Consider the following 10,374-nt stretch of genomic DNA (forward strand, 5'->3'; position numbering starts at 1 on the left):
CATTCCCATCTTCGGATCCTTTAACACTGGCTTTAAAGAGGGGGTTGGGTTGCAACGCCTAAAAGGAAGAAAACGACAATAACCATTTTTCTGCCGTCGTTTTTCGACATAATTCACCATTTAACACACCTATCTGCGCAGTCTCCAACGAGTGGAGCTGCTGGAAATCTTGAGGCACTTTTAGATTTTGCAATATGCAAACAATCCCTCTCTTTCTCTTCCTGAAGACAGAATGACAAGAGAAATTCACTCGCTCTTCATCATTCAGAAGACAGAAAAAAAACTTTCCGAAGGTAATGGTTTATACGACCTTATTTGAGTAAAATGATTTGGGAATGTCTGTTTGTTTTAACATGTAACATTAAAATCATATTTATCTTTCAAACTCATTTTAAAAATACAAGTTTTTCTTGTGGGGATTTATTATAATTGTCAAAAAAAAAAAACAGATAAAGGTGTAAAAATCATTATTATAGACACCTAACATTGCTGACCTCAGAAATAGCCTGTTGTTTAATGGCTTCTCTGCTGTTCTCGTTTTCAACATGGCGTCTTCACAAGGACATCATTGTGGAAAAGAAAGGCTGCCGCCCGCGCCATTTATGGGCGAGGCTGTCGGTCGCTCTTTCAACCGATTCTGCCTTTGTATGTGGCAATCATTGCAAACACAAACTGACAAAATGTGGTCAGAGGGGCTTGCCGTTTGAAAAGCGAGGATATTGCACAAAACTTGCAGTAATATCTCGTGCGTAAAACGCGCCCTCGACGCTGCTACGCAAAGCGCTGGAAACCCTGTGGCACAAAAACACAGCGGTAATCTGAGAGTTTGGATGCATGCCACGGGTCCGGGATATGACTGCACCCACCTAACCATTTAAGGTCGGAGAAAGACTCTCAAACACTGTGTGGCATTTCAATCAGCAAGTACAAAGGGAATATCCAGTCCTCTGTGCTCTCTCGTCCCCCTTTCGAGAACATTCGGTGCAGTTTATTCGCCAGCCATTCTGAGGAACATTTGACGTGATGCATGCAGGATTGCGCACTACTTATGTTTCTCAGGTCTTCTGCTGAATATATCACACTGTTGCAACACATACCGGTATGTGGTATGCAGATTTTGCACAATTTATGGCTATGTAATTTTGTATATCTAGCTTATTCCACATCTCTATAAATGTGTAGAGAACGGACATATTTATAACCCAAGCATCTCATCATTGGAATTTGGCCATTGCCTTTTGTGTTTGTTTTTCCTTTCTGTGCGTTTGGGGCGACGCCAGCTCCAATTTATCAACCAGCATGATATTGCGCAAGGGAACGCACCATCTGTCTTTCGCTTTTTTAGGATTCACGCTTGTTATTGCATGCACACCAATACGATTTTGTCTTTATGCCATAGTCTAAAGTAGGACTGATGTCCGAATATTCCAGAAAAAAAGGACTGAAGACGTGACCACATCGTTTCCTGCCGCCCAAGGCTGAAGTGGGTCATGAGGCCATTTTATGGCACTCGTGTGTTTAATTAGGAAAATCCTCTTTATCTTCGTAACCTGCGAACGCAAGCGGTTTCTAACGGCAGGATAAGAAGGGCAGAAAAGAGATGCAGAGATCTGTCAACACCAGTTTTATCATCTTTATGTTTTGTTGTTGTTACCCGATATGCAGACGTGTGCGTAAAGCTTCATTTGTGCTCTGGACAGCTGGAGTGGATCCTCGACAAATTTCGACATTAAACTTCGCCATTAATCATATAAGCTATGCTAACTTTTGTTTAGATCTCGAAAGGACGTTCTTGAAAAGTTCATTTTTGAGGCACTCTTTTATATGTACCCTACTATTTTGTATATTTAATATTTTTAATGTCATTTTTGTGGAGTCTGGGAGATGTCTGAAATCTAAATTATAAGTTTTTTTTTAATGCCAGCAATGTGTGTAAATTCCATGTAATGTGCCTTTTTAATGTCAATCTAATTTCCCACAAGAAATCTGAGGAAATACTCAACAGATCCTGACGACGGTTCGCAATTGCATTTCTCATCATGTACAATTATTTTAGTAACATTTCACTTTTAACTTTTTTTTTCTTCTTCTTTTAGAATTGAGATAAAGATGATTGTAACATTTAATAATATGGTAAGTATATATACACAGAGATGTTGCACTCAATCAACTGCTTTTATGTTGCAATAAATATAACTGTTCTTACATTTAAATTTAGTTTTGTTTATTAACAGATGTTTCGTTTTTTTTTTTTTCATTTCTTCCTCATCTTCGCCTAATTAGCTGTTTCCTAGAAACGAAGCTGACGTTCTGTTGTAACATTCATTTACATTTTCATTACATTTCGCTGTGTGAGAACTGATTTATAACCGAATTAAACGGGCACATATGGCGGAAAACAAGCACATTCGTTTATCGCTGCTGCTGTAGGCCGCTTTTGTCCTTCATTAATGGATATTAACGACCTTTTTATTTATGGACCGTAAAAATCCATATAAATGATTTTACGAGAACATAGTGGGCTTTTATAATTACTTTTTGCAATTTCTCTCCCTTGCCATGTTTGGAATTAGTAAATGCTAACAGTTCTGTGACCGAGACAGTCATGACGCCTCCTATCTGTGAGAAATGAGAGGAGAAAAACAACAACCTTTTTCTAGCCTCTCATACGGGAACATACTATTGCTCTCATTGGCTTGTGACGGTGTGGGGGATGCATTAACTGACACCTATTGGCCATTGGTAAAATAAATTAAGAAAGGTTTGCAACAGGCCACTCACAGGAGCACTGAGGTTTTGCTTTGAACAACGGCCTTTAGCTGGTACTACATGGTTTCGCATATAATTTTGCTCTGTATTAAAGACCATACATTTTCAAGATGAATGTCACTATTAAGCAGATTAATTAAGTACCATCTTAATAGATCCAGTCCTTGATATGTTCTTTTGTATAGTGTTTATTTAGTAGTCTATTCATTAAAAAAAAAAAAAGTTAAAACAAAGTCAACTTAAAATCATTTACGAACATAAAAATGATTAAGTAAATAAAGAATAAAGAGACATTAACTAACATTTTAGTATTTTGTAAATGTATAATTTTAATAATGATAACAATGTAATGATATATGGTGCATTTTTACACAACTGCAATGCTATTTTGACCATTCAGCATCCACGACCAGATTTTTATATATATATATATATGTATGTATGTGTGTGCGTGTGTGTGTGTGTGTGTGTATATATATATACATACAAATAAAGTGTAAGGATTCAGGACCTTACCAAACTTACCATGATGTGCTACTGAGACATGATTCACAATTGTCTCATAGGGTTCATCTCAAAATAATACATGCAAATCTTTTTAAAGTGGGAATTTGAACTAAATCATTTAGCATTTGACATTGAAACTCTATTCTTTATAATGTTTTTAATAATTCTTACTAATATACAAGCAAATAATTTTTAAAAAGTGAAATTAAATAGTAAAATATGTACATGAATGAATGTTTATATACATTTATTTATTTTTTTTAATTTAGTTGTAATGGGCAGATTTATTAACACCTAAACAACTAAAACTATAAAGAACATTGTTACCTGAAATATAATACATGTTAACTAAAATAAAATAAAGTAAAAAATTAAGCTTATTTTATTTCAGCTAGCATTTTCATTTGGTTTAGCAAATGATGATATATAGCAATATTAAAATTATAATAATAATAACAAAAACACAAAAGATAATTAAAAACATAAAATTGTAATGAAAACAGGAAATACAAAAATAACAACTAAGAAAATTATTCTGAATGATACTAAAATAACACTTGTAAAAGGTGGGTAAATCTCTTGGTAATACAAATAATAACACTTTTAGTTTTGTAACTGTTATTAGTAACAAAGTCACACTCTTATATAATTCACTAATATAATCACTGCATTGATGTTTTTTGTATATCATCCTAAGCACACCATTCAGAGCACCATCCTGTCCCGCTCCACCCTCTGTAGACGGGAGAATGTGAGAAGATTTTCAAAGGACTGTCTCAATGAACATGTATTTAGGAAGTAAACTCTCCTGACCGGCTGTAGGGAGTGCCTTCATGTACCCCGCCTAGTGATGGTGCAGACCATGTGTAGACAGGCACGCATGTTTAACAGCCTCAATTACAGTAGCACGCTCTGATCTGCTGGGGTTCTTGAAAACACAGTCACATGGTTTGAAAAGAAAGCAGGCGAGAGGAGGAGGAAGTTGAGACCGGATAGCAGCATGCTTACCTGGCAGAGTGTTAGTCTCACGTTATACTCACCAATGAATTCACCTGACACTTCTGTGCACTTGGGCACCTGTTGGAGGAACTGACTCGGCCGGTGTGGACATGACACAGAACGGCACTGTAGCCGGCAATGGCACTCAAACTGATTCTCTCAAAATTGTGATCGTCGGAGACGGGGGTTGTGGGAAAACATCTCTGCTTATGGTGTACGCCAAAGGAGATTTCCCAGAGGTAAGCTTTTAGATGACGATTAAGCTCAAAATGACAATTTTATGTTGGCGAAGTACAAATTCATGTGCTTGACTTGACAGTTTTCAACTTTTTTTGTGTGTGTGAGTAAACCAGATTTACTTCAGTTGTGAAGACAGTTACAGAAATAACCATTTTCAAGAGAAAGAAACGTTGCGAAATGTATAACAGTCATTTGCACAACATCCCCAGCAAGTTTTTCCACTTCCAGACAGCAATTTCGGTTTCTGCCTACGCCTTAAATGTACTTCAAATGTGTCTTGTATAGAAGAAACATGAACTTTTTATGCACTGTCATCAATTATATGCCTGTATTTGTCTAATTTTATATTGATGTTCAACAGAAATATGCTCCGTCTGTGTTCGACAAATATGTCACCACTGTATCCTATGGAGGGAAAGACATTCAGCTGAATCTGTACGACACGGCAGGTAAGTGTCTACAGACGCCAGACACACCTCAGATTCCAAACGCCCCATTCTCTTCAATGACACACTTTATTGATGAAATATTTAGGCAGGAATGTTGAGTGAAATGGGTGTGAGGCCATTAGTAATAGTTTTCATAGCTGTCATCCCTGAGGTCAGGCCGCACGCACACTTTGATCATTATCGAATTTTTTTTTTTTTTTTTTTTTTTGGCATTAATTTTGAATTATTCTGCAAGATTTTTGTCTTCAATTATTGACATCTAAGACCATACTCTATAAATTATTTACAATATATTACCGTATTTACTTGAAATAAATGACATGTTAGCCATTGTGAAATATTCTTATTCTAAGTATCACCCTCCAGTTTTTAAGCTGGGGCTTATTGGGTCAGAATCTGTCTGCGGATGTGGTGCAACATGCTAAAAGCCACTACTGAATGTGTAACGCAGTTGTTAAATTTGTGGATGAATACTGCATGTATTTCAAATTTTAATCATTTAATTAATTATTTAAATGTAGTACTTTAATTATCATGTACACTACTGTTCAAAAGTTTGGGGTTGGTAAGGGTTTTTATTTAACTTTTTTACAATTTTTTATTTTTTCAGCAAGGATGTATTAAACGGACCAAAAGTGACGTTAAAGACATCTGTTATGTTATTTAAAAAAATTCAGTTTCAAATAAAGGTTGTTCTTTTGAACTTTCTATTCATCAAAAGTCCTGAAAACAGTATTTTGGTTACCACAAAAATATTAAGTGACCCTTTGTTTTTATCTGATTCGATATCTGATCATGTGACACTGAATATGGAGTAATGATGCTGAAAATTCAGCTTTGCATCACATGAATCAATTACATTTCAAAATATATTCAAATAGAAAAGTTATTTTAAATCATAATAGTATTTCAAAATGTTACTGTTTTTACTGTATTTTTCTTAAATAAATGCAGACTTGGTGACCATACAGTACTTTTTTTTTTAACTCCAAACTTTTGAACAGTAGTGTATTTTTGTAAAATGTGCATATCTAAAGATATTATTACATAAAAGAAAATGTTTTTGAAGCACCAAATTGGTTGAAAACGGGTTCAGTATTCAAACATTTCAGAACTGTACATTTAGGAACTACAGGATATATTTTTATATTTTTAGGCTATTTTTACGGTGAATGTATTGCCAAGTTTAATTTTTCTTAATCACACTGGTCATCAGACATTTTATACCTTATTTGGAATGTTGCACATTCTTGTATCGATCTAATCATCACTTATTCATTTACTGACCTCGGTGAACCCCTGACATTTCTCCATGATAAATTCTTCTAAATGCTTTTTTTTTCTTGTCTAAATTGAACTGCATCTTCAGTAATCGAGCTGCTTATCAGACCCACACTGCTGCCTGGACCTTCTGTGCGTCTCAGGAACAGGATGTTGAAGCCAGGATGTGGTTTTCTACCACATCTCGGTTTTTCGTCAAAATACTTTGTTCATAAAATACGACATACAGGAAGATGCTGTATATGGTCAGAGGTCTCCACCTCTGACTTGTTTAGAAGCATCGCCATAGAAACGCTCCACATAATGCAGCATTGTTTTCAGGTATCAGTGTGTGATATAATGACGTCATTTCCTTCTAATCTGTTTACTGCCAGGCCAGGAAGACTATGATCGCTTGAGGCCTCTGTCGTATCAAGAAGTAAACCTTGTTCTCATCTGCTACGATGTGACCAATCCGACGTCGTTCGACAATGTCACGATAAAGGTGATTTGCCTTCAGTTGAGAATGAAACTGTAGTGTTTGTCAGGTGAAAGTCTGTTTTAATTTTGTTTGCTGGCAACTGTGAGCTGATCAACTTTGACCTGAACAGTAGATGATTACAGATGGGCCACCTCTGAAAACAAACAGTATTTCTGGAAGCTTCCTGTCGTGTCAGTTCCGAGGAATGTGCCGAGCCCTGTTTAAATAAAGGCACAGCAAAGGGACTGTTCATTCATGGCCTAAAGATAGATACAGTACACCATTACGGCATTAAGGAAGACCAGAAAATGTATTTATGTAAAAGAAGAAGTTCAGTTTGAAAAATTTTTTCCCTGTTCCCCTACAGTGGTACCCAGAGGTCCGTCATTTCTGCCGTGACGTCCCTATTGTCTTAATAGGGTGCAAGACAGACCTGCGAAAGGACAAAGAGAAGACGAGGAAGCTCAAAGCTTTAGATCTGGCGCCCATCACCTACCTCCAGGTTGGCGTTACATTTATATTTATTTATCTAACAGACATTTTTATACAAAGTGATTTACAAAATAAAGAACATCACAAACTTTTTGGGTTACATTTGTTAAGTAATGTGAAAACAGTTGTGCTGCTTAATATTTTTATGGAAATCATGATACTTTCCCCCCAGAAACTGCATTATATATATATATATATATATATATATAACACACACACACACACACATACACATGCACACACTCAGTGTTGAAAACAGTTGTGCTGCTTAATATTTTTATGGAAATTGTGATACTTTTCCCCCAGAAAGTTCATAATACATTTAATATACTGTATATTTAATATACTCAATATACAGTAATATAATTAATATACAGTTGTGCTGCTTAATATTTTTGTGGAAACCATGTTATATTTTTTGAGAAAGTTCAACAGAACAGCATTTATTTAAAATAGAAATCTTTGTTCTTTGTAACATTGTCTTTACTGTCACTTTTGATTAATTTAATGCATCCCTGCTGAATAAACGTATTAATTTAATTAATATATATTAATATATTCATTAACATATATACATATGTATGTGTGTGTGTATATATATATGTATGTGTGTGTATATATATGTATGTATATGTGTGTGTGTATATATATATATATATATATGTATGTGTATATGTATATATATGTATATGTATATATATGTATATATGTATGTGTATATATATGTATATATATGTGTATGTATATATGTATATATACAGTGGGTACGGAAAGTATTCAGACCCCCTTAAATTTTTCACTCTTTGTTATATTGCAGCCATTTGCTAAAATCATTTAAGTTAATTTTTTTTCCTCATTAATGTACACACAGCACCCCATATTGACAGAAAAACACAGAATTGTTGACATCTTTGCAGATTTATTAAAAAAGAAAAACTGAAAAATGCTCAGTATTTAGTAGAAGCACCCTCTTGATCTAATACAGCCATGAGTCTTATTGGGAATATGTATGTATATATGTATGTATGTATGTGTGTTTATGTATATATGTATATATATTTGTGTATATATATATATGTATATATATTTGTGTATATATATGTATATGTATATACTGTATATGTATGTATATATGTGTATATGTATATATATATTTATTGTGTGTGTGTGTGTGTGTGTGTGTGTATATGTATAAATGTATACACAGATAGAGATATGTTAACTGTATAACCAACCTTCATATCTCTTTCTTAGGGTGAACAGATCCAGAAACAAATGAACGCTGAGATATACCTGGAGTGTTCGGCTAAATATAGAGAAAACGTAGAGGACATTTTCAGAGAGGCGACCAAGCGAGCGCTAGCAGCCAGGGCTAAAGCAAGACATCGCCGCAAGAAGAAGAAACGCTGCACCATTCTGTGACCACTGCCAGAAGAACACACTTGTTCAAGTTTTGTATATATGAACTAGGATATTCTGTAAACATTCCGGAAACATCTGCAAAGCTTCTCACAATTGTTTAAGCTTTCTCGAAGGAATATTCTTCAGGACATGTGGTGTGCGTTTTCTCACAATCTATCCATCAAGCAAGGCTTAACTGTTTGACAGAGGTCACCAGTGTGTGTGTGATAAGTCTGTAATGGTCCACACCACATCTTTCTGCTGGTGTTACTGAGATGACTTGATGGAATTTGGTCTGCCATGATTGTGGATCCAATAGGAGATGGAAAAACTGCTGCTGAGGTCTCAGGGATGACTATACATATATCACATAGTCACATTTTAAATTTGGTTACAATCTGTGTTGTTTATAATGGTAACGCACAACTAACTGAAGTACACTGGGTGTAACATGTTTCTGTTGTGCAATGCATGTTATGGACAGTTTTTAAACTTTGAGTTACAGTATTTTGTGAGTCTTTAAAGCGTTCTGAACAAAAAATAGGCCTATGGTGTACAAAAAATCCTGGAGATTTGTAGAAATATGAGTCTGTGTGTAGACCACCACCATTTACAACATTTTAACTGGAATTTCACTTTTGTTTCTTTCAGTAGGCTACTGGGATTGTATCCCTAACTTTTTCAGATCTCGCATAGATGCCAGAAAGTGTTTAAATCATTTGAAAACCATTATTGCACAAATAAACCAGTGATATTTCAAGACAAATATTGTGCATATATGCATTTAAATGTCAGTAGTAAAATTATGTACCTCTTTTTACAGATGCATATTCGTTATACATCGGCACACATACTTTAATTTTGCATGATGCAGTTTTCAGATATTAGGCAGACATATGAGTGAAAATCTCTGCTTCTTTGCAAAACAAACTTGGTCAGAATACAAGAGTGATCTTGTGGTTAGCGCAAAAACTCCTGCTTAGCAGGATGCGACTGCGGTAACGGAAGCCTCCAAACGCTGCTGTCACGGCTACGAAGCTAAGAATGAAATGTTACTTCAGCATGAAAATATCATCAGTATTATTTACTGATAATTTAATTGAAGCTACTCTGCACTGTTAGTCAATTATTTTATTGACATAAATTATTTATAATTATAATATATAATTATACATAATTTATTGTTTTATATATTGTATTCCAGAGCTTTACTTAACATCCTAATGATTTTTGGCATAAAAGAAAAATCTATCATTTTGTCCCATACAATGTATTGTTGGCTATTGCTACAAATATACCCGTGCTACTTATGACTGGTTTTGTGCTCATACATTTCAGTATTATTTGTCAGGTAGCAGGAACATACTAGGCTATGTGCTAATAAAAAGGTAGAACATTTCATTTGATGGTGGTTTAAGGAGTAAATAATAAATAAAAATCGCTTATAGTACCTTTATTTCACCCACAATGTAGAAGCACATGCTTCACTCTTGCGCCCTCTGGCGGTGAAGGCCTAAGTAATACATTTTCACACGAGGCCATACAGATTGCATCAGATTGAATTTATTTGCTCTATAGCAACAGAAAGTGAATAGAAATCCAGCTTAATATCTAATCGGCCCTTTGGAAACCGCCTTTTCCTCCAGTCAGAAGGCTTATTTCACGTTCAAGCAAAAAGTGCAGTTATTTCGTTCAACACAAAACACTGACGAAATCACATTGTGAATTGTGACAACTGTTACGCATGATTTGCGCAGTGGTTAATTGTGCAGTAAA

The 10,374-nt window shown here is 35.0% G+C and overlaps 1 protein-coding gene across 2 annotated transcripts; it reads left to right on the top strand.

Annotated features, from left to right (window-relative positions):
• Positions 1-220: 220 nt before the first annotated feature.
• Positions 221-9,364, top strand: rhof (ras homolog family member F). Of its 2 annotated transcripts, none has more exons than XM_016576460.1 (6): positions 221-293; positions 3,974-4,514; positions 4,877-4,964; positions 6,620-6,729; positions 7,073-7,207; positions 8,452-9,364. In XM_016576460.1, exons 2-6 carry the CDS (start codon positions 4,386-4,388, stop codon positions 8,617-8,619), a joined length of 630 nt encoding a protein of 209 aa, XP_016431946.1. In that variant the 5' UTR covers positions 221-293; positions 3,974-4,385; the 3' UTR covers positions 8,620-9,364. The 2 variants fall into 2 exon arrangements, with proteins under 2 accessions (XP_016431946.1, XP_016431945.1); XM_016576459.1 differs by lacking the exon at positions 221-293 and adding an exon at positions 2,118-2,133.
• The last annotated feature ends 1,010 nt before the right edge of the window (positions 9,365-10,374 follow it).

Source organism: Sinocyclocheilus rhinocerous, unplaced genomic scaffold, assembly GCF_001515625.1.
Source record: "Sinocyclocheilus rhinocerous isolate Xijiao unplaced genomic scaffold, SAMN03320098_v1.1 scaffold623, whole genome shotgun sequence".
Lineage (NCBI taxonomy): Eukaryota > Metazoa > Chordata > Actinopteri > Cypriniformes > Cyprinidae > Sinocyclocheilus > Sinocyclocheilus rhinocerous.

Coding starts and splice junctions, on each gene's coding strand:
- rhof (XM_016576460.1), top strand. CDS start 4,386: ATGACACAGAACGGCACTGTAGCCGGCAATGGCACTCAAACTGATTCT. Junction 6,730..7,072: donor TCGACAATGTCACGATAAAG/GTGATTTGCCTT, acceptor GTTCCCCTACAG/TGGTACCCAGAGGTCCGTCA. Junction 7,208..8,451: donor CGCCCATCACCTACCTCCAG/GTTGGCGTTACA, acceptor TCTCTTTCTTAG/GGTGAACAGATCCAGAAACA.